The following is a 24,511-nucleotide window of genomic DNA, read 5'->3' on the forward strand; positions in this document are numbered from 1 at the left end:
ATCGTTGTCAGGTTCACAATAGTAAACGTCTATACAACTTGAGAGTTTTCAACTCCCTGTGACAGGCCAACTTCGTGGCTCTATATGAGTACATTAAAGAGGTCAAAAGTTAGGATTTTGTGGACAATAAGTTTTTCGAAAATAGAAAAGTGTTGACAATCAGGGATTGCATACATAATATCTCAAGCTCATTAAAGTGAATATGATTCTCGTTGCCATTGTTGCACTTGAGTGTTGAGTTTTCTATTAGTCATTTCCTTTTGGGCATTTTCTTGTATTTGAATAATTAAAACTCCCTAGGGTTATTTCCCAATATCACATTTTGAAATAATATACTAATTTATTTAATGATATTTGGAAATTTAAATAATTAAAAAATATATATTTAAAAAAATTGAAATTATATGTTTGAAAATAATTAATATATATATTATTTTATTTATTAAAATATAAATAAATTTTATAATGTAAATAGAGAAACAATATTTACAATTTAAATATAATTTAAAATTTCTAATTAAAATTTTTAATATATAAATGTGTAAGTTGAAACTAGGTAAATAACAAATTATTTTCCTAATGATTTAATCTAAATCTACAATACATAAATTAAATATGTTCCCACACAAATGACCATTTTCAATCTTGAAATGATTCGACATGCTCCAACATTGATCTCTATTTGTAGAAGACTTTCATAAACATTGATCTCTACTCGGAGAATACTTTCATAAACAATGCAAAATTCTGAATCAACATATAAATATGATATCCTTGTTTATCGACCATGTATATAAAAAGCAATATATATACTTATATTTCATAATTATTTTAATGATTTTTAAAGGTTTGAAAATAAAGCTATGTGAGAATACATATACATATAAAAGGCTTATTGAGACTCTACAGTTGGGTTCTAGATTTAATCTTCTGCCTTATTTTTCTGCGGCCGGGTTCTAGATCTAATCTTCTGCGGCTAGATCTAGATCTAATTTTCTGTGTTATTTCTCTGTGCCTGGTCGGCTCCCAAGCTGTGTTTCGGCACTCTCTGCTGTCTCATGCTGTGGGGCTATAAAAGGCAACAACCAATTTCATAGACAAACAACCTGTTCAATCTTCCGCGACTAGATCTAGATCTAATCTTCTGCCTTATTTCTCTGCGGCTGGGTTTTCTATGGGCAAGTAAAATATGGCTCCCAGTTTCGCGAAAATAGTTGTTGGCTTAGTTCCGTCCGCTTCTGGAGGGCAAGCTCCTGCCCATATCATCAGTAAAGCCCCAACTCTCACTGTCTAGGTGGTTCAGGGTTCACTCGATGAGGCTTTGAAGTTTTCTGAAAGTGCCCTAATCTGCCGGTTCAATGGTTTTTGGCTGCGGCTAACAGCTCTCCACAATTAGATCTCAGAGGCCTGTCATTTCTGATGAAATTAATATCTACCCCTGTGCTAGGGGTTTCTTTATAGTAGATTTTGAAAATCCTAAAAGCAGACAATGTATTCTAGATTTCAGCCCTTGGTTTTGGGAAAACTCAAGCCTATTCATGAAGCCATGGAACCCATCATTTGATCCCTCAACAGAATTCATAACCTCAGCACCAGTTTGGGTGAGATTGCCAAGCCTACCCTTGCATCTCTGGAATCTCTCCTCGCTAAAAGCCATTGGAAATGAAATTGGGAAATTTTACTGCAGGTGCCCAGAAATAGAGGAATATGCCAGAACCACCTATGCACGCATCTGTGTGGAAATGGATTTTAGCGCCGGATTCCCAGCTGAAATAAACCTAACAAGTAAAGACTATGTGTGGAACCATAAACTTGATTATGAAAGTTGTCCTATTTAGGTGTCGATCCTGCTTTGAGACAGACCATCTAGCCAAAAATTGCCCAAAAGCCTCCCAAAAAACTCTGTTAGAAAAAACCACCACAGATTTACATGGTGGGAAGAAGCACAAAAAGAACACTACATTGTCATCAAAGAAGAATACTCTAGAGAAAACCTTGAATCACAAGAAATCAGGCAAGAAAGAAACAACTCTCAAGACAAGTAGGGAGAAAGCCCCGCCCAACAACAAAAAAGTGAACTCGACAACCCCTCAAGCATCAACAGTTATGAAGATTCGAATACCACACAAAATAAATCTTCATTTAACAGCAAAGCAGATCTCCTAGACCAAACTTCTTCTCTGACTATCTTCAAAAGGACAAACACAATAGATCGCGAAGCTAAGACACCAATGTCTCAAGAACCAAAAGAGATGAAGGAGATGCAAGATAAAAGAAGTTGGAAGACCGTAGAGAAAAAAAGGAAGCTACAGCACCAATCTCGCCAAGAAAGACGAGGAGCCAGACAATTAAAAACTTAGAAAACTATAGGTCCGATAGACCAATTTGGTCTCAGTGGACGTTAACCACTATCATCATCATCATCATCATCATCATTTATAATTAAAGAATTTAGTAAATAATTCAAAATTTATATAATCATTAAAAAGAATAAATTAATAAATATTTTATTTCAATTTTTTAGATTTTTTTTTCTAAAATATGAATAAAATTCATTTTATATAGAAATTTAAAATTTTTCATATTATTCATCATAAATGCAATTTTTTTACATAGCAAGTTTGTTATGAGTCTTAGCTTTGCAAAAGGATTTATCCAGATTTTGATATGGTGGTAAACGTAGCCAAAATGGACATATGCAATTATTGAATTGTTTTTTATATGTACAAGTCATAAGTAATTTGACATATGCAATTATTGAATTGTTTTTTATATGTACAAGTCATAAGTAATTTGACATATGCAATTATTGAATTGTTTTTTATATGTACAAGTGGCAAGTAACTTTATAAGATATTTTGACAACTTGATGTTGTAAACAAACATTGTCAAAAAATAACATCTTCAATTCAACATTAATATGATGTATCCTAATATTGAAGAGATTTGAAACAAAAAACATAACTTATAAATATTAAAAAAAATACACTAAAAAAACTTAAATTTAATATATCAATGATTATTTACTTGATTATGGAAATTAAAATACAAATTCTTCAATTTAAAAAACCTATCAGTCTCTTCTTGCACCTTTTGGGGCAGTTGCTAGTCAATTATAATTATAATTTATTTTATTTTATTTTGACCAAGTGAAAATATTAAACAAACATTGCAACATCTCTACCAGAATATCTTGGAGAATCTTATATATATATATATATATATATATATATATATATATATAGTTTTATTTTGATTAAGTCAAAATGTTTATCTTGACATTATAATATCTCTACTACATTAGGCTCCAGATAATTAGTGGGTAGATAATAGAGATTTAAACTCTAAGGAAAAATTTAGAATATTTTTAACAATATTCACATATCAAAGGTCTCAAATTAGTGATGCCCTTTATTTCTCTTTTAATTAAATAGATTAATTAAAAAATGATGTCATATAAACAAGTGTCATATCAAATGACCTATGGTTTTCTAGGAATTTAAGCCACCAATGATATTGTAACAAAGTCTATTTATGATACATACATATATAGATATATATATATATATATATATATATATGTTAAGTTAGAGGAAATGACTTTTTTACTATTTTTTTTTTGCTTAATTTTAATCAAAATATTATAGAGATTTAAAAAAAAAATGAATTGAAGTTGTTTAATTTGCAAATTTAGAGTACCATAGGGGTGTTTCAAGATGTTGAATCCCTTTATGCATTCTTTCTAAAAACTATATATATAAAAATTATAATTTAATTATATTTTACAATTTTTTTTAATATTTATTATTAATAAGATATACTATAGATATAAAATAAAATAAGTATTTTGTAAAATAAATTTTCAAACTATAATCGTGAAAATTTACACAATATAAGATTTTATAATGTATCGAAGCCTAATACCCATAAATTTTTATCATCCCGTTAATTTATACAGCAGCATATTTCTCTTTTTAAAGTCTTAAAAGCTATACTTGAGCTCCACAATGTGAATGCACAAACAACCGTGGGCCAGACTTCACAGATATTTAATCAAATAGTAAAACTAAATATAGGGTATACTTCTGCTTCAAACTTCAAAACACTCTCAGAATTTTTATCGAATCCTTAAAATTAAAGTTAGATATGTCTCAACTTCAAAACCCTTGCTGTAAATACTGAATGTAATTAATAAATAAATACTCATGGTGTCTTGTCGTGGAACTATCCCCTGAAAACGAAGACGTTTTGTACAAGAGTCACAGGTCGATATGTCTCGACTTCATTAAATATGGTAGCTTATAAATATACATAAATCGTTTGGTAATGAACCTTGATAACCAGGGTTTTCTGTACTAGAATCTTGTCACACCAGTCCGACCTTTCATTTTCGAAAATAAAGAATACAATTTCTGAGTTCCATAGTCCAAGAGAAAAGTGGAAACAAAGGAAATGCATCTTCAGGGTTTGCAACAAATCAACTTTTATGTATATTTCTTTATAAGAAGTTCTGAAGTCTTCTGAATTTCTTTGTAAGGAACTCAGATATAATTAGATTCAATGAGGACTGCAACTGGAACGAGGGAAAATGCATCGTTAGAATCTGCAACAAACGATTTTTTTTAAAGAGATTTAATGACTGAACCAAACTGTAACGAAGTTTCCGAGTCTAACTCAATTCCACTGACTTTGGTCACTATAATTCTTCCGTGGAGAAGGAAGAAAACATGAGAAATCATGGATGAGACTACGTTTATCGATAAGAGGAACACCATAGGATAACAGAGCAAGAGGACAAGGATGATGATCCTGTCTTGCCAGTTGAAGGCACACTGAGCGCCATGGACACTCTGTCACAAAAACTGATGTGTAAAATGTTTCTGCAATTGAGACCCTAATGGACAACAATTAGTCTTGATATAAATGAATGTGACATTGAAAAAATAACCAGTTGAAGCCACAGAGAGCGCCATGGACACTCTGTCACAAAACCGATGTGTAAAATGTTTCTGCAATTGAGACCCTAATGGACAACAATTAGTCTTGATAGCAATGAATGTGACATTGAAAAAATAACCAGTTGAAGGCACAGCGAGCGCCATGAACACTCTGTCACAAAAACTGATGTGTAAAATGTTTCTGCAATTGAAACCCTAATGGACAACAATTAGTCTTGATACCAATGGAAGTGACATTGAAAAAATAAAAATGCAAGAGTTTTCATCGTGAAGGGTTTGAAAGACTGATAGACACATGGTTGATGAGAGGGACTTTGAAGGCCATGGTGGATCTTGGGCCGATAAATATTTAGGTTAAGGACCAGGTAAGCCACCCAACACTGTAGTATAATAGATATAAATGTGAATATAAATGTATCTTGAAATATGTAAACTTACTAACTGTAATAACAATTTAGAAATGGATGCAGTCATCCCTACATCAATTATTTCTCTCACTGGATGGGGGAAATAACAATCTTCCCTCGGGCTCGTCCGCTTTCTTGATGTTTGAAAGCCTCTATAACGTCTGAGAATGAGTAAGGGCTCTTCGGATCAATCACTGGTTTCAGCTTCTCAATCTCTATATAGGGTTGCAACTTCTCCAGGTTATGTGCGCTGGCTGACACTACGTAAAACTGAGCTCTGGGATGAGGCTGGAGCAACCCTATGTCCACAACCTTGCCTTCCTCTTTAGCCAACACATGAGATTTGAAGGAATCCCCTGCAATTCCATCAAATGAAACGAAAATTAACATTGAATTTAAATAATAGCTCTTAGATGCGCCCTATCAGGCCCAGGATTAGTTCCAAGACTCACCAGGCCAAACCAAAGAACGAAAACAGGCAACGCGTAGAATTGTTATCAGAACTGACCTATGGTGTCGAATACGAAATCGAATTTCTCGGAGATCTGATCGTAGCTCTGCTTCGTATAATCGATGACCACATCTGCCCCCAGGCTTTTCACGAACTCGAGCTTCCCAGTGCTAGCCGTGGAAACGATCCTGGAAGCTCCATACACATGCTTTGCCAGCTGAATGGCGAGGCTGCCCACTCCGCCCGCTCCTCCCACAATGAACACGCTCTGCCCCTTCTCAAATTTGGCTATATCGAACGCCTGCTGCGCAGTCTGGAGCGCAAGCGGCAGGCTCGCTGCTTCCTCGAACGATAAATTATTGGGCTTCGGCGCCACCAGGTATTCCTCCACCACTGTGTACTGGGCGAGAGTCCCGCACTGCTTTGGCCTGCCTGCTGCGAAATTCTGGATATTGCTGTATATCTCGTCACCGGCCTTGAACTTGGAGACACCATCACCAATTTCCACCACCACTCCTGACATATCACAGCCTGGCACAGTCTGCAAAACACAGACAAATAAGCAATAAACAAAGATTACATACATGTCAATGGGGGTAAACGTGCTTATGTGCGAAAAATAGAGGGTTAATTAGTCAATCTGAATACCGGAAAATCGGAATCCGCGTTTCTTAATAAGCCTCCCCGTCTCTTAAAGTCAGCAGGATTAAGAGCAGCGGCCCGGACTCGAACTAAAAGCTGGCCTAGCCCAGGCTTTGGAACAGGGAAATCCCCAAAGTGCAGGACCTCTATTGATCCATATTCGTTGTACATCCACGCTTTCTGCACTTTATTATTCATATTTTCTGGATTTGATCTGATCGGATCAGAGAACCTAGTATCAAAAATTGTGCTGTTAGGTTTGTAGAATGAATGTCTTGCGTAACCAGAGGATGTTGGCGTCAGTCTTTCATACAGAAGGTTGCACATGTAAAAGCGCAGGATTCATTGCATGTAGACAGAAGGAGAGACGAATCAAACACAATTGTACGAAAAACAATTTGTCAAAAACAAATATTGGTTGCGACAAGGCCATTCAAAACGCTATGATACTGTTCACCGACTAAACGCCACGATGGGATGTCTTGACATGCACAGTTCGGCACGTGATGTTATGACCCTTCGACCCATCCCCCGTCGGCTACCAAATCTCCCGGCGATCCCGTGAGCCATCCCGTCGTCTTGTTCACTCAAGTTGCATCATCCTAATTCAGTGCAGCTTCGTGAAATGGACTAGCGCACCCAAAAACCACATTCGATTTTGAATGTGCAATCTTCAACTTCGTTTAACAGTCGGAAGAATGGGAGCACGATCGCCCTTTGTAGGTGTCTATTTATGATTTCATAGAAATTCTGCAATTGTCTTCCTCAATCTGGCGGGTCTGCTAGGTGTTCGCTGCTTTGGATATTCTTGGATATTCTGTTTAGTGGTTCTCCCACCTCCAGAGATTTGGCGCTCAATTTTTGTTGTAGACGAAGTTGCTTCCCTGTTATCATCTGCCCTTTTGTCAAGTTTACGTTTTCTTTTTTGTAATTGGGAGCACATTTTAAAGATTTGATCTATCGATTTTGTTAGGTCATTAGTGTTCAGTAGGAAGCTTGTGAGGCTGTTGGCCCGGGGCCGGAGTCCCCGTCGGCTTTGGTAATTGCTGGACAACAGGTACGGAAGCCAACCATGCGCTTTTGCAGAGGGAATGCCATGAAAATGGAAATCTAAATCCTGCAAACCCTCGAGGGTTTTTTCACAGAGAAGCCATGGCCATGGCCAGCGATCTGGAAGTAAAACCAGAAGAGCTACGCACGGAAGACGAAACGAAGATGGACTCCATCGCGCAAACCCTAAGCGATGAATAGGTTAAATTCTTAACAAATTCCATTTCCAGCTGTGGCACAGAAAAAATCCTCGAAGGAGACTGAAATTGTTCGTCAGATCATTCACCTCTCTTTTCTAATGGAGGGAACTCGCGATTAAGGTAGGCTAGAGATGAGTTGCTGGATTTACAGTTCCATGTGAAGGACGAACAATTATTTCGCCACATTGGGACTGAAATCTACTAGATCGAGAAAATAAATTATGCAAACCGCGTCGAAGGAAACATAGACAGACTCCAAAGAGCTCGCAAAAGGAAGATGCCTCAAAACGAGTGGAAACCACTTCATACAATCCTTGGTCCACTACTGTCAATAAAACAAAATGAACAGTGCTATGAGGGGCTATCTTCTCAAATTTCAGAAAGCGATACTGCAAACATTCAACAAAGGAATAATTTGCCATATGATGAGCAGGATAATTTTGACGATAGCGAGGATGAGTTTGATAACTTCCTAAAACCTGCATTTCTTGTTGAAGGAAATCCTAACTTTGATTCTGGACCACCTGAGGACGAAATTGAACTCTTAGACGAGTGAAATGGCAGGCTGCCCAGTGTCCTAGAGTGAGAACTGCAATTTTGAGCCAAAAGAAGTTGAATAAGTAACAGACTCCTTATATCCCAGCTGTTCCAGTCAGCTCCAAAGATCCTTGCCGTTCATAAGACTGGGGAAGATGATTTCTAGCAGACGGCCCTTTCAAATTTTGAACTGTCGAACGACCATCAATTAAAATTATTTCTATCTTATAAAAATAAAGTTGTATGGAATTTTTTATAAAGATTTTGGCTCCATATGAGCCTATCAGGTGATGAAGAATCCTGCTCCGTAGCAAAGGATAGAGAGGGGAATAAAAATGATATTTTAGAAGACTTGGATTTTGTGTCCACTGAAACAAAGAACTTTGAACAAATGATAAAATTAGCTGTCATAAAGAACATCGGGATGATCCCCTAAGGGAGATTAGATCTGCGACCAGCCCTCTGCTTCCAGTCATGTTGAGTTTGCAGGAAATGCACAAGCCACAGATTTCAAAAATCACCTGACTTGGCTTGAAAAATTAAGCTTTTTGTCAAGGGACCGGGCAGGTTGGTCGTTTGCTCTTTCTACAGTTGTGGACAAGCCACTGGATGCAGAAACATGCTGCAGCAACAGCTTTTCTCGGAAAATGTTAAAGTCTGAGGGCTGGCAAGACCACGGATGATGAAGAACTGGCCATGTTAATTATCATTATAACAATAGACGCAAATAATTTATTTTAGTGAAAGAAATAAAACAATCACCATTAATATAGTGTCTGTACTTGGGAAAAGAAATGCTAAAGGACAAAAATACCTAAAATCAGAATTGGAACTGTAAACATAAGCTATTCTAGGTATTTGTAGAGACAACTATGGAGGAGTGAAGAGTTGCAGGCTGTTGGGTGACCATATGAACTGAAGAGTCTAAGAGAAAATTATAAAACCATTCAATTATCAAAGGAGAGTTGTCTCAACAATGCCATCAGTCCCAATAGTTTTCCATGGGGAAGAGAAGGTGCAGCTCCAGATCCACAAGAGGGAAGAGAGGAATGAATCTCAGTTGGTTCTCAAGGAAGTCTTAGATTGTCTTCCATTTGGTTCTTATTTCTCTAAATATTGTGAATTGTGGAGAGGCTAAGGCCTCCGGATTGTATTCCATAGTGCAAATTGGGGTGCTATTCAATAAAGAGTTATAGATTGAATCCATTTCCTTCTATTTTTCTTGTTATTTACGTTGTTAATTCTGTCCTATTTAGTTTTGTGTCATTGTATATTGTGAGTGTTTAAGTAAAACTACTTTCATTGTTGTTGCAACGTTGCTGTCAGGCCCACGAGTTGAGTCAGGTGCCCCCATGTGCGACGGGCGTCCGAACTCGGTTATGTGCGGTGGTGGGAAGACATTTTCAATTTGTATGGGACGGTCGCACCACTATCTGCGACGAGTTGTGCGGAGAGCACGTTGGTTAAAGGCAATGAGTGGGCGCGCGCCCATAGCAAAGGGTGAGACCAACAAGCACTCGGTGAGACGTGCGGAGGATGTGCAACGGCGGAGGGCGACACTGGTGACTTGTGTGACCCACAATAGAGATGTGCGATGAGTTGGCCGAACTATGTGACGGGGAGGTCGAGTTTATATGACCGACTTGGGCATGTGACAGAGATAGGCCGATGTGTTGAATAGATGGGCCGACTTGATATATGCAATATTGATCTGACAGAGCGACGTGCAGAAGGAGGGGGCCGACCATGGAGAAAGTCGAACAGATGCGTCGGTTGGGTGGCGTTCGGGTCCGCCCAACCCATATATATATGGAGTGCGTGTGGAGCACTTAGGCAATCCTTCGACCAACAAACTTGCTTTGAAATCACAGAGATAGGGGACGAGAAATGGAGGCATAAGGAGGTTGGATTACTTTGGGCAAACGCAGGTGGGCAGATGAGTTACAGGCAAACCGATGGTGAGTGGACATAAGTGCGGGTGGAGTTGCAGGGCGTGGGTTGGCGACCCAGCCGAGGGCATCGCAGGGCGTGGGCAGGGACCCGACCCGAGGGCATCGCAGGGCGCGGGTGAGCGTGCAAACCCGACCCGGTGGGCGACCCAAGCACGGGGGCTTCACTTGGGGATCAATACTGTACCACGTGCATTCATATTGAGAGATATATGTTGAGGAAAAAATTACATAATATATTGAACATATAAAGGGAGGTAAAGGGTTTTTATATTGACAATGATAAAAAATGGAGCTCAAAGTTAATGAAAAAATATAAAAGGGTATAACAATGTTAATGAAAAAATGGATACCTACAATATCTAGTGAAAGTAGGGGTTTTTAAATTGTGGAGGTGTATTAGGTTCATATTTGTAGGGGGTTAAATAATGTGATTTTTAGAGGTATTTTCCAATATGTAGTCAAATTAAGAGTATTGTTTAGTATGACACGAATACACGTGATATGTTAGAGGTTCATTGAGTGAAGCCCCCATGATGTGGAGTAGAAGAACACAAAACATTTAAATGGCTAGTGACGCACAATCCAAGAAGAAGGAATGAGGGCAGGACTCATGTCATACATGCATGTGAGGCATCATCTATGGGAGACAATATTATAGTACTCTAGTGTGAAGAGGGTGAAAACCTTGTTTTCAAAAGGGTGAAACTGAAGCCTGAAAAGTAGGCTACAAAAAAACTTGAATTGAGGAAGAGAGTTTTATAACTAGATGGAAGGTTCAAGGTAAATGTTGCAACTTGATCATAGATGTTGGGAGTATAGAAAATTTGGTGTCCACAAAGGTAATCAATAAGCTAAAATTAAAGTATATCCCTCACCCCAATCCATATTGGGTTTCATGGTTTCAGAGGGGTCAATATGTCACTTTGATAGAGCAATGACCACTCAATTATTGGATCAACAATTTCAATGACCAGGTATTGTCTAACATGGTAGAGATGGATTCATGTCATGTATTGTTGGGCAACCCATGGTTGTTTGATGGGAAGGTGCTCCATAATGGTATGCAAAATAAATGTCTTTCAAAAGGATGGACGATGTTATACACTAGAGCCAATGGAAAATGAGGAGACAATGACTATGGACAACAACGATGCCAGGTCTGCTAGTAGTAAAAGTGGTCATGTAATGTTGTGCTCAGCCAAAGAATTTATCAGGGGACAAAGGGAGGCAAGATTGTGTTTGGAAATAATTCCAAGTATGTATAAGAAGATGAGTAAAAGAGTTATGTGCCAATGGAAATTCAACAATCATTGGATGACTTTGAAGATATTGTTGCCAAGCCAATGGGAATGCCTCCCATGAGAAGTATTCATATCAGATTGATTTGATTTCAGGATCAAGTTTACCTAACAATGCTCCTTACATAATGATTCATATAGATAGTGAAAAAGTAAATAGGCAGGTGCAATAATTACTTAATAAGGGGTTGGTTTGAGAAATTTTAAGTCCTTGTGTTATCCCTGTAGTTTTGACACCAAAGAATAATGGTGAATGAAAATGTGCATTGATTCAAGAGCTATTAACAAGATTACTATCAAGTATCAATTCCCCTTACCAAGAATGGAAAGACCTCATGAATTGCTTGAGTAGGGAAAAGTACTTTTTAAAGAGAGATTTAAAGAGTGGATATCATCATATTTGGATAAGGGAAGGTGATGAGTGGAAGACAATGTTCAAGGCAAAGGATGGACTACATGAATGGTTAGTTAGGCCATTTCAGTGTTGCAAAAACTATTCCCTTGACACACTAGACCCCCAGAAACACGCACATTGCAAAATTGTGGCCAAAGCATTCATAAAACTGCACTTTGGGCTCAATTTGCATTGTTCCTAAACATTTGGAACCACTACATGGAACTGTGCTCCCACGTGTTGAACCATTGTCCCCTCATGTTTCTTGGACGCTCCCAAGGTGATCTTTTGGATGCTCCCTAATGGCAATGTTAAATTCTTAAAGTAAAAGTGACATTCTCCTTTATCTTTCATTTTCATCCCTTAAATTTTTAACATTACCATTTATAAGTTTTAGGACATTTGATAATGGTTCCAACCCTATTGGACTCATATTATGGAGATAATCAAATTTTCATATCCAATTCAAAATTTAACAGACTTAACAATTTTTTTGATTTTAGGATCAATGAAATTACGACATTTAACTAGATTCCATGACATATGACTCATGAGGGTATGTGATTGCCATTTAATCAAGAGCACCTAGCCCTATATGTATTCTAGTGTTGGTGGTGTTGATTGTTGAACTTTTTTGTCATGGCCTTAGCAAAAATGTACCCTTCACTCAAATTAAAATCATTGATCAAGAATTTTAAGTTTTTTTTACCATATTTTAAGGCTTGGATTAGGCAGTGTGATCAAAATTGGGTGGTCTTGACTAATGTCCCCAGAGAATTGAGGTAGAGACAAAGGCTAGACATGAGGAGAAGAATTAAGGATGATACTATTGAGAAATCAATGCAAGCAGATTAGGGTTTGATTCTCTTTTTTGATATTTACTTCTTAATTATATTTGCTTCTTTTACTTCTTTATAACCTTATCTTTCATCAAGCAATTACCATATTATGTGTGTATGAAGATCACAAAACAAGAGACACAAGATGTACGCACTATGCCAGGGAAAAACTCCCCTCGAGGAGAAAACCCAGTCAAAAATTCTCTTTCTTCAATAGTATTCTTTGAGACTCTTCAACCTAGACAAAGACCAAACCTTCCTTCAACACCAAGTCAGCGTTCTAGATCTTCAACCCCTTTGAAAAAACACTTCCTTCCTAGCAATTTTGACTATGTAGCAACTTACGACATCCGATAGCAACTAGCAACATCAATACTTGGAAGAATTCGATCTCCCAAAATAGGGCACGAAATAGAGAGAGAGTATCCCCAAAACTTCGATTTTATTCTTCTCCTTAGACTTGACACAACTCGCACTTATTTTAGGCTTCTTCTACCTACTTCGCACTTCTCCAGCTTCCTTAGAGATATTGGAATAGCTTGAGACGAGATGCTCCAAATGAATTCGACTTCCTTCTATCTATAGGCTCCAAGTGAGGTCGAATAGGTGTCCTTAGGCTGACTTGATCTCTTCTAGGCCAACTTGGCGTGGACGCTACCTAAATTATATTTTACTCAATACTAAACCTTTTTACATGATTCAAAAGCCTAAGAAGGGTCTCTTTAAATGTACAATGACTCTATAGACTCAATATTAATCCTAGGACTCCACGATGGGGACCTTGAATAATATAATGATGACCCAAGAATGAAATTCATGCTTTAATAAGTCATTGATACAATAATAAAAATTATTTTCTTTATTCTTTTGACAAGTACATTTCATGATGACTCGAATACATTAATGAAGATCGAACCTAATTACATTTTCCAACACTCCCTCTTAACTAGGGAGGTATTCATAAAATACAAATACAATGGAAGATCTCAAACTATATGAACAATGAAGAGTTTAGGCACTGCAATGCCATGGACTAGATTCCTGACCAGGGAAATCTATCCATTGGTCTCTCAACAGTTTAGGCATCATAATGCCACGGACTAGATCCATGACCAAGGAAATCTATCCAAGTAGGAATAAGGTGGACTCAAGCTTTCAACCTCTCTAGGTACCATCAGGCTTACTTGCTAACCACCAACCCAGGGACCTAGGTGCGTATCCATGGTCAGATTTCTACGACCCACACCGCCCTCCCTACTTTGGGACTTAGACATCAACACAAAGTGTCGGCCCGATGTCCTCCCAGGCAATGCTTCACTCACAAAGCCTCAACAAATCTCTTCCAATCTCTTATCATTAATACAATCAACAATATTTTTTAAACCAAGAATGCTTCTCAAATACTCAAACTTCTTATTAGGAAGAGTCTTTGTTAGTATGTCTGCTACATGTTCATCTGTCGAGACATACTCCAACTTCACGATCCCATCCTACACCAGGTTCCTAATAAAGTGGAACTTATTGTTGATATGCTTTGTTCTAGCATGAAACACAGGATATCCAAATATCTTGATACAACTTTGATTGTCACAATTAATCACAGTAGGACCCAAATACTTCTCAAACAAATCTATCAGAAGCTTCCTTTACCAAACAACCTCCTTTCCTACTTCACATGCAACCACATATTCTGCCTCAGCACTACTTAAAGCAATGGGATCTTGCTTCCTAGTCATCCATGAAATCATAACAGCTCCTAGACTAAAACATCCTCTGGTAGTGCTCCTTCCATTGGTCTCACTACCACCCTAACCAGAATTTGTATACCCAAACAACTTAAATTCCTTACCATCATACTTTAGGCAGTGATGTATAGCGCCATGAAGATACCTCAATATGTGTTTGGCAGCTATCCAGTGATCATGATGAGGATCCAACTAAAATTGACTAAGAATGTTTACTGCAAAACATATATCTGGCCTAGTATTTACCAGATACATTAGGAAGCCCCCCATATGACGATAGGAGGGAGGATCTACGAGACTAGAGCCTCAGAGCCCCTCAACTTCTTGAGATTGGTGATCATAAGAGTAGTCATCAACTTGGAATCTGTCATCCCAAATTTTTGCAACAACTTGATAATGTACTTTCCTTGCCCCAAGTATATCTCCCCAGGTTTCTGCCATACTTCTAGACCTAGGTAATTGTGCATTAGTTCTAGATCCTTCATTTCAAATTCAACTACCAACATCTTCTTGCATTCTTGAATTCTTGGTTCCACACCTGTAATGAATAAATCATCCACATATAGTAGAATAATGACAGGCTCATTATTCATGACCTTGATGTAGAGATTGCATCAACAAAAATCTTTACGAACCAAATTCTAAGTAGATATGCATCCATCCTTTCATACCATGCCCTAGGTGCTTGCTTCAAACCATATAGAGCCTTCTTAAGTCTGCAAACATGAGAGTCCATGTTATTAACTTCAAAGCCTTCGGGTTGTTTGATATACACTTCCTCATCAATGGTCCCATTCAAAAAAGTGGTCTTCACATCCATTTGATGGATATTCCAACCCATTGTAGCAGCCAAGGAAACTAGAGTTCTAATGGTATTGTATATTGCTATGGGTGGAAAGGTTTCTTCATAATCAATGCCTTCCTTTTGAGAAAAACCCCTTGCAACGAATCTATCTTTATACTTGTCTATACTTCCATCAACATCATGTTTGATCTTATAGATCCATTTGGATGTGACAACTGATTTGTCACTAGGTCTAGGAACGATTTCCAAAACCCCATTCTTCATAATGGATTGATGTTCTTCTTGCATCGCCTTCTTCCAAACTTCTTGATGAGCAGCTTCCTTGAATCTAGATGCTTCGGCTTCAATTAACTTCGTTGTATATGCAGCATAACCAGAGTAACTTTTTGGTCTCTTACTTTCCCTAAAGGATCCTTTCGCAACTTCATGTCCTTCAACATCTTCTAACATAGCTTTTAACCAATTTGGCCTTTTCCTAGTGGTTGGGATAACCACAGATTGAAAAGGCTCATTTGGTCCTTCTTCTTCTTGATTTGTAGTAGGATTCTCATGATGATCTTCTTCTTCTTAAAATATTGGAACTTCTTTATCGTCATAATCAATAGGAATATCCTTTGATTTCTTGTAGGCTTGATTTTCATCGAATATAACATCCCTCCTTACTTCGATATGTTTTCCTTCCTTAATGTAGATTCTATATTCTTTTGAGGAGAGACTATATCCAACGAATATCCGCTTGATACAAGTATAATCTAACTTCTTTCGCTTGTCCTTTGGAACATGAATGTATGTTAAACTTCCAAAGATTCGGAGGTGATCCACACACTACTTATTTCCTGTGAATACTTCCTTGGGTGTTGTATTATTAAGACTTCTATGAGGACTTCTATTTTGAATGTACACGATTGTCATTGTTGCTTCTCCCCAAAAGAATTTTGGCAGGTTTTGATGTAGGAGCATTGTTCAAATGTCTTCTTCAATTGACCTATTCTTCCTTTCGACTACTCCATTTTGTTCGGGATAATAGGGAATAATGAGCTCCCTCTTAATTCCTGCTTCCTTACAATATGCAATCAATTCCTTAGAAATATATTCCCCACCATTGTCGAACCTTAGAGTTTTTATTTTTTTTTCGGCTAGGTTTCCACTTCGGACCTAAACTCCTTGAAATTTCCAAACACTTCATCTTTTGTTTTGAGAAGGTAGAGCCATGTCTTTCTAGAATGGTCATCAATGAATATTACATAGTAGAGATGACCTCCAAGTGGTTTGTCAGACATGGGCCCACACACATCAGAATGAATGAGGTCTAGTATCTCTTTAGACCTAGTTTCACTATTCGGAAATGACTTTCTTGTATGCTTTCCCAAAGAGCATCCCTTGCACACACCTTCATGATCTAACTTCATATTGGGGATGCCATGAACCAATTGACTAAGAGTAGGGATGACCTTATAATGTAGATGACCATATCTCCTATGGCATAGCTCAATGTGATTGATTTCCATGTGAACCTATTGTAGCTGCTACAACCACCCTCCAAAGTTTTGTATTAGCTTCGTTTGGGAGCCTCCCTACCAACCTTTCACAACAGAAGGTCTTGCTTCGTCAAGTAAACATGCTTCAGTGAGAATGATAACATGTCCATCAGAGCTTGTTGCATTCCCCTCACAGGTTGTTCTTCCGGACTTGGTCCAGCTGTAGGTTGAGTAGCTCCCTCATGAAATTGCACAATTATGGAAGGAAACCAGCCTTCCCTTCAGAAATTGTGTAATTCTGTCTGGCAGCCTGCTAGGCTCCAGAATTACGCAAATCTGCCAGTCAAGCTTCACTGAGAAAATTGCGCAATTCTTCCCAACAGGGCTGCTCAGCCCAGGAATTGCGCAATCCTGGGCAGCAGTCAGCTACTCTGCCCAGAAATTGCGCAAATCTCCTAGGTAGCTAGCCTAGCTCCCTCCTAGAAATGCGCATTTTCTCCCAGCAGTTGAGCAGGCTCTTACATGTGTAGTTGAGTTGAGCGGTTCCCTCCGGGACTGAGAAAAACTGATTTGCATGCATGGGATGCTCCTTCCAAGGCAACATGCAAAGGAATCCATTGATTCAGGGATCTATTTTTAGCAGCTGGAGGTTACATGCAAGGATCATCTCAGAAACCTCCCGCCAAGTGTCGCTTTTCCTAGATTTGTGGCATGTGCGTCAAAACCTCGATCTTATCAAAACTCATCAACTGGGCACTGCAGAGCTCATTCCTCACATTGACCTTGCAACTCTGGCATCCCACATTGCATCTAGGAGTCGTCGGCACATTCAGCTCAATTGTCTTGGGGTAAGCTCGTTGTTCATGACTTACGCTGCATTTTTGTTTCTTTTGTGTTTTGCTTTGTGTGAGTGTTGTCTGCTCGATTTCAGTGAGTGCTAGCTGTCGTTTACATGTGTACTAGCTTGTACTAGCACCGTTTCATTTTTCGTTTGCATCTCATTGTTTTCGCATGCATGGAACTGTTTTGGCATAGACGGTCACCGTTGCGGTGACTCGCTTCACACACTTGCATGCTTTCCCGTTTCCTGAATCCTGCACTTGTTGTTTGCATGAATGATCATTCACTTTTGTTTGTACTCATCTCCTCATGCATTCACACTTCTCATATTTTCAGTCACCCGTCGGCCGAACTAGGCTGCCTTGGCCCAGACCGCGCCTTTCTCGACTAGCACTGCGCATTTCCAGAAGTGGAGGCTCTTCCTTCCCTCCTGAAATTGCGCAAATCTAGCCATACATTGACCTCCAGGCTTGCATTGAGCAATTCTTGGAAGCAGTGTCATGTTGGCCCTAGAAACTGCGCAATACAGTTTGTTGGTTGCATGTCATTGTTGATTGAAATTGCGCATTGCACTGTTTTAGTCCTCGGCAGGCCAGGTTGGACTATGCATTGCGCAGTTCCAGCAGAGAGTCAGCTTCCTGACATCCCGGACTGTGCGTTGCATAGTTTTGGCAGTCAGTCTCCCAACCTCCTGGTGGAAATTGTGCAACCTTCATGATCAATCACACAGGTATGTTGCAAGTCAATTCTCAAGTTCGTTTTGGTTTTCCACTAGAAAATTGCTTGCTATGAGTGTTGCCATGTCTCTAGGTATCGCAAATGATCATCCGCGTCTTAACAACACAGGTAAAATGGTTTCCAGGAGAGCAGAGTTGAAGACATCGTTCATAGCACACTTGGGGATGCAGTCGTTCAAGTTTCTATGAACTTGCCTACCCACGAAGACATCGAGTTGTCCATAGAGAAGGACATCAAGATATGACAACAAAAACATCACAACAAGCAGCACCATCAAAAACAGTTGAAGGTAGCATACCAGATGCAAAAAACACAAGAGGAAGTTTCTTAACAACACAGAGGCAGAACAAAGTTGCAAGCTCAAGCAGATCCACTTGTGATGAAAGAAACTTTGGAGACTCAGGCTATGAGGTGACGACGCAACATGAAGATCGCGCGAAGACAGAGAACGAAATAGAGAAAGAGTTACATGTGTTGAAGTAGCAACACAAGGAAGAATAGGAGCTGCATAGACGAGAGTATGAGTTGCAGCAGGAATAGGTACAACAAGGGGCACAACATGCACTCATGGATGAAACTGTGCCCGTACAAGTTATAGATCCATCCAAGCAGTTGGCACGGAGCAGACAAGGTGAGAAGTGTTGTTGATCGCATGCAAGGGAATGCAGTCGCATGCATGTCATTGTGTGCACACATGTGATCCCACCCATTCGACACATTCACCGAGTCGAAGACAAGGAGCAACTCCGACTGGAGCTGAACATGTACCTCAACAATTTGATGTGCACGACCACCTGCACATGCTTGGAGAGCAGTGGAGACACTATGCATCAACATGTCATTGGTCCGGTCGAACCAGGATGACCATGCGCATGCTATCAGACGAGTTGGACAGAGGGGCCATATTACTGTACCCATATGCAACGGAGGTAGGAGTTCGATTCAACAAGATGTCACCATTGAGCGCAGGGACACCATCACAGACGACCAAGCTTGGCATCAGTTCACCACCATCGACCATCACAAGGATATCAAAGAGTTGGTATCACCACAATAGCCCGATTTTTAATGATGTCTAGCATAGCTTGCTCAATCCATTTTGTCTCACATGGGTACATGTGAAGATTGTATGCAACACCTTGTCAAGTGTAAGTTCAAGTGTCGATAGTGGATGTAACAATCATAAAGTAGATGAAAAGTCATGAGGGTAGATGAACTGTCACAAAGGGGAATGTCAAGGGTCACCCCACCATTTTCTATAAATAGTACCTCATAACTCATTGTATAGGCTTTTGGTCAGCCAAGCTTCTAATAAGACTATCTTAGAGAGAGCTTAGACAATATTGTAACAAGCCTTGGCTTCTCCACTACGCAGAGCTAGTACATCTCTTTGGAGGAGCAGGTGGTTGTGGATGTAACGTTCCGCTGTCAGAACTAGTGGTTGGACATGGATGTATTGTATGACTGAAACTTACACTTCTTAATATAACAAAGCCAACACGTTTCATGCATATGTCATATTGTATTCCAACTATCTTGTTTACTCTAAATGGTATATGTATCTATTTGCTTATGCATGCATGTATGGACTATTCTGTATAAGTATGTATGAATCTTATTGAAATGTGTTGATTGGTTTAACCATCACTTTGGATTGTTAGCTAACTTGCTTTCCAGTTTGTGATGCATCTACGCTCGTGTGTTCCCTTCCAAGTCGTGTGCTATCACAGGTTTCCAAGGGGTGCACTCACCCCACTCTCTGTGTGTTAGAACCGTTCATGCACCTTCCTTGTCTTGCCGCAACTGTCACACCCTTGCTACCAATAGGGACATCTTACTTGCCTCTGTGCGAAATCGCGGTCAAGGCATTACTGTACGACCCACTGCTGGGAATCCTACACCAAACAGTCTGAGGTCTAATTGGGATTTCTTACTGGGGAGATCCCCTGACATGTTGGCAGGTCTAGTGCTGTCAACATTTCTGGCACTAGATTGAGGGCCAGATGACAAGATGTGTCCTCTCATCCTGTTTTGAACCTTTTCATATCTATCATGGATTCTTGCACTCTTCTCTCTCCGCGATGTTTTTTGAATTCTGAATCTGTTACCATCACAAGGGATTTTTTCGATGACTTGTCCACATACACATATGATGGTGAAGGCGAAGTGGCCTGGCCTAAGTTCTTGCATGACTTTGTTTCCATGCTTCATGAGGAAGATGGATGTTCTGACGAACATGCCAGTTTGTTGCTTGCATATACACTTTGCGAATCTCCTCATCGATGGCTGTGCAGCCTGCCGATTGACAGCGTGCACTCACTTGAGCACTTCTGTGATCTCATTGAAGAAACCTTCTATCATTTTGATCCAGACCATCTTGACCAAAAACTGTTACAACAACGGAAGGCTCCGCATGAATCGCATATGGATTTTTGGTAGTGCTTCCATGATTTGCAGTTTCAAGCTCCAAAGAGCCAGATGAAATTTTTCTATCTTTGGGACCGATTCGAGTATTGCGTTAAGAAATCTGCTCGTCCCAAGAAGAAGTTTGAAATCAAGCCTTGCTCAGTATTCTTCAGTGATGGAGCTGCGCAATCACAAACGGATGTCATCACTATCACAAGGGATTGTCCTTTGTTCCCTCATAAAACAACTTTGCCACTGCAGAGTGATGCGGGAGATCATGCTCACACATCTGTTCAGCTGTCACATCCTCCCAACATCACTTTGCTTAATTTTTGCACAGATTTGGTTGTGAGTCCATCGAGTTATCATATGAATTTTGTTCCACAACCTCTGTCTTCATACTCGGCTAATCCTCCGGATGATATTGTCTTGTGTTCTTCCATTCCAGACTCTACACTTGTTGTGAATGAGGATCAAGCCATCGACGGAGTTGGTGTTGCACAACCAACATGCGTTGTCATTCATGAAGAGTATGACTGGGAGCTTGAGCATCAACACTTGGTGAAGGATGACTCCCTTCCATCCGAGCCTCCTCTGTTCTTCCCTAACATCTTTGGTGAACCTGCCATCCATGATTTCGCATGTGTATCTTCATCTACGGATGCACCCATTGTTGATCACTTGCAGGACACACCAGATGTCAATCCATCATCTGACAACGGAGAGGATAAGTTATTCATTGAAAATCCACTTGATTTTTCATCTGCCTTTTCCGAAAACACAGAGGATGAATTTGTTCGCTTCTCATCTACCCCTCTGTTTGATTCATCAGATCATGAGGATGCCAATGAAAACACTGATTTTTCTGATCGTGATCCATTTACTTCCATATTCGATCACGATCATGATTCTATCGTAGTCGATTTTTCAAAGCCACCAGTTTATGATGATCTATCTAACGATGAAGTCGAAACACCCAAGACTGTCAAGGCACTTCAGCGCGAGCTAATGGTTATGTCAGGCTCTCACTCTCTTTGGGTTAGTTTCACTTCCAATCAGGAAATTGTTCAATCACCCAAGGCTCCTCATCACTCATCTGTATGCATTGAAGATCAATCTCACACATAGATCATGCTTCCTCCACTCGAACTACACGATCCCATCGCTCATGCATTGGAGGAATCTTACATTGCAAGCACGCGTGCACGATGCAAGTTATCTTTGTTTCTTTCGTTTGCTTGCATGTCACAGTCAAGAATGTGCATATGCTTCACAGTTGTATGCAGTGTTGCACATCACCATGATAAGTCCACGAGCTACTTGTCATGTACTTGTACTCACTTATGTCCTGTGGGCACTTTTAAACATGAAGCGTGTTTGTCTTCATTGTTATATCTTTCTTGCTTGCTGGTCCGCACAACCGAGTTGCTCGTGGACCAAGCCTTCACCAACATGGGTCAACCAATGTGCTGCTGGCTGCATTGGAAATATCACTTCACATGATCAGGCCCACACGCCGTTAGCTTAAGAGTAGGAGTAGTGTTTTCTTTCAGTTGGTTTGCATGCATGCTCATTTGCTTACTTGTTTTGTTTGTTTGTTTGTTTGCTTGCTTGTTTGCTTACTCACTTTGCTTTCGCTTTTGCTTTTGCTTTTCTTTGTTGTTTGTTTGCTTATTTTGTTCATAGGTTAGTTTCACATGAAACCATGTATGACTCTTTAAACAAGTTGGGTAAAGTACAAGAGGCCTTGTACAACTATCACTACTTGGTTATCTGTCATCCTGCCTCTGTATGAAGAAGTTGTTACTTTTAGTCCATGATACATCAGGGGAAAATATGTATTGTTCGAAGTGAACCTTGGTGAAAACACAACGCTTGCACACTAAATAGTGTTGCCTGCTCTAGTCAGTTGTTTTTGGGTTAACCCTTGTCAACTCAGTCAAGTAGAGTAAGGTGAGGGGGAAAACCTTAATAGGTATGTCAGAGGTACAATAAACTACTTATTTGTAGGAACAACCTCTTCTACTCTCAATAAGTCGGGATCCATCTTCTGCCTCTCAAATGAATAAGTGTTATGCACAGTTGTGAAAATGAAAAAATGAAAAAAAATGAAAAGTGAAAATTTCAAAAAACGAAAAATGAATAAGGTGAAAGAAGAGAAAGGCTTCCTGCGCAGACAGGTGATGCAAGTAACTCCGTTGGGGTACTGACCAAGCTTGCTGGCAGCGGAGCCATGCTTGTGTTCCTATGTGACTCTACCGGTGTACTGTCCAGGTGTTGGGATGAGAAAAAGGTATGATTTCTCTTCACTTAATGCTTCATTTATCGTTCATCCTTATTATATTATCTCTGTTTATAGAATAAAATGAGGAAAATATTAGTCAAAGTTGGAAGAAACTAGTTGGTGATAGAATAGGCGAATTTAGTACGAAAAACGGATTCTTTTCTATCTTTGTATGCAGAGATGTGATTGGGAAAAATATGTTCATTTGGTAGGACAACACGAGGCCATAAAGGGGAAAAGCCACAACGTCTGGGGCAGACAAGGAAGTGAAAGATTAGTTCGAGTACTCCTGTTTTATCATATGATTAGATTTTATATTGTGAAATCCTCAGGATCTCCTGATCCTAAGGATTCGTTTTTATCCAAGTTTCCCTTTTATGTTATATAAGGCCGAAAGGCAACTAGATGACAGTTCAGACTTTTGATATGTAATTATTCTCTTTGAAGTAAAAACATTGTTAATTCAGTGACTCTGTCAGCTGTTACTTTGAAGTTAATGAAAGAAGGTTGCGCTTGATACATCTCCGTATTCTGAGTTTTTATTAAGCAGAGGCTTCTGGCAACTCTAGGCCCAGTCACAAGAAGTTCCACTGCTCCTTTGTGTTATAGTTTACATTCAGTCCTTGTATTTGATTTAATGTTTAGTTCTTTTGCTTATCTTGAAGATTGGTGATATTGATCTATACTGCTGTTCACTTAGCTTTATACTGAAATTGTGAGATAGACTTAAGTAAGCGCTTTGATTAGAATGAGTGAATGTATGGTTGATTGCTGTTCAGATTGAATGAATGTTATCATAGATCTTGAGAGACAAGACTGAGTAACTTCTATGGATTGCAATATAGAATGTTTATCATTTAGGAATCTTTTATAGTTGTTGTTGTTCACTTACAGATTGTTGTTCAATTGCCAATTGTTATTGCTATTTAGTAATACAGATTGATTTGAGTTGATTAGTGTTGTTCGACAATCATAGTTGCTTTACTTGATTAAGTGTGATTAGTCTCAAGCTTATGTGAGTAATTCTCCGTGTAATTATCGTTTGCATTTAAGTTCCAATGGTTTCGGGACAAGTTGTATAGAATTACACAGGGTGTTGCGAGCATTCCTTTCATAGATAGTTTCTTTGCAGAGTTGTGTGAATTGGATTGAAGAATTGGACTTTAATGATTGCAACGATTCATCATTAGATAACCTCTAACTTCACTACACATACTATGTTGGCACTCTTGAAATAGAAAGACTTACCTCGGGTTGACAACTAATGTAGGGATTAAGATCGCCTGTAAAAAGAGATCTTAGTGAACCAACATTTTGGCATCGTTGTTGGGGAGAGTGTTTAAAGTGATTAATTCTATTTCTTTGCTGTAAGAAAATTGGGTTTTAAAAACGGAAGGTAAGAACCTGCGTACCTAGAAAGTAAAGTGCTTGCTTACCTGCCCGCTTTACAACAAAATTTTAGAGGTTAAATAGGAATTTGTTTTATG

At 39.1% G+C, this 24,511-nt stretch overlaps 1 protein-coding gene across 1 annotated transcript; it reads right to left on the reverse strand.

The window, feature by feature from the left end:
* Window positions 1–5,326: 5,326 nt before the first annotated feature.
* On the reverse strand, window positions 5,327–7,707 carry LOC149191438 (2-methylene-furan-3-one reductase-like). Its single transcript, XM_089404274.1, has 3 exons — window positions 6,465–7,707; window positions 5,874–6,357; window positions 5,327–5,721 (listed from the first exon to the last, which is right to left on the reverse strand). Exons 1-3 carry the CDS (start codon window positions 6,783–6,785, stop codon window positions 5,453–5,455), a joined length of 1,074 nt encoding a protein of 357 aa, XP_089260400.1. The 5' UTR covers window positions 6,786–7,707; the 3' UTR covers window positions 5,327–5,452.
* Window positions 7,708–24,511: the final 16,804 nt, after the last annotated feature.

This window comes from Pinus tabuliformis, chromosome 2_2 (genome assembly GCF_031772625.1).
Source record: "Pinus tabuliformis cultivar Carrire ecotype Pingquan chromosome 2_2, CPIR1, whole genome shotgun sequence".
Classification (NCBI taxonomy): domain Eukaryota; kingdom Viridiplantae; phylum Streptophyta; class Pinopsida; order Pinales; family Pinaceae; genus Pinus; species Pinus tabuliformis.

Excerpts from the sequence above, each read along its gene's own strand:
- LOC149191438 (XM_089404274.1), bottom strand. The coding sequence starts at position 6,785 with ATGTGCAACCTTCTGTATGAAAGACTGACGCCAACATCCTCTGGTTAC. Across the intron at positions 6,358-6,464 it reads ACGCGGATTCCGATTTTCCG|ACTGTGCCAGGCTGTGATAT; the intron begins GTATTCAGATTG and ends TGTGTTTTGCAG. Across the intron at positions 5,722-5,873 it reads TTTCGTATTCGACACCATAG|GGGATTCCTTCAAATCTCAT; the intron begins GTCAGTTCTGAT and ends ATGGAATTGCAG.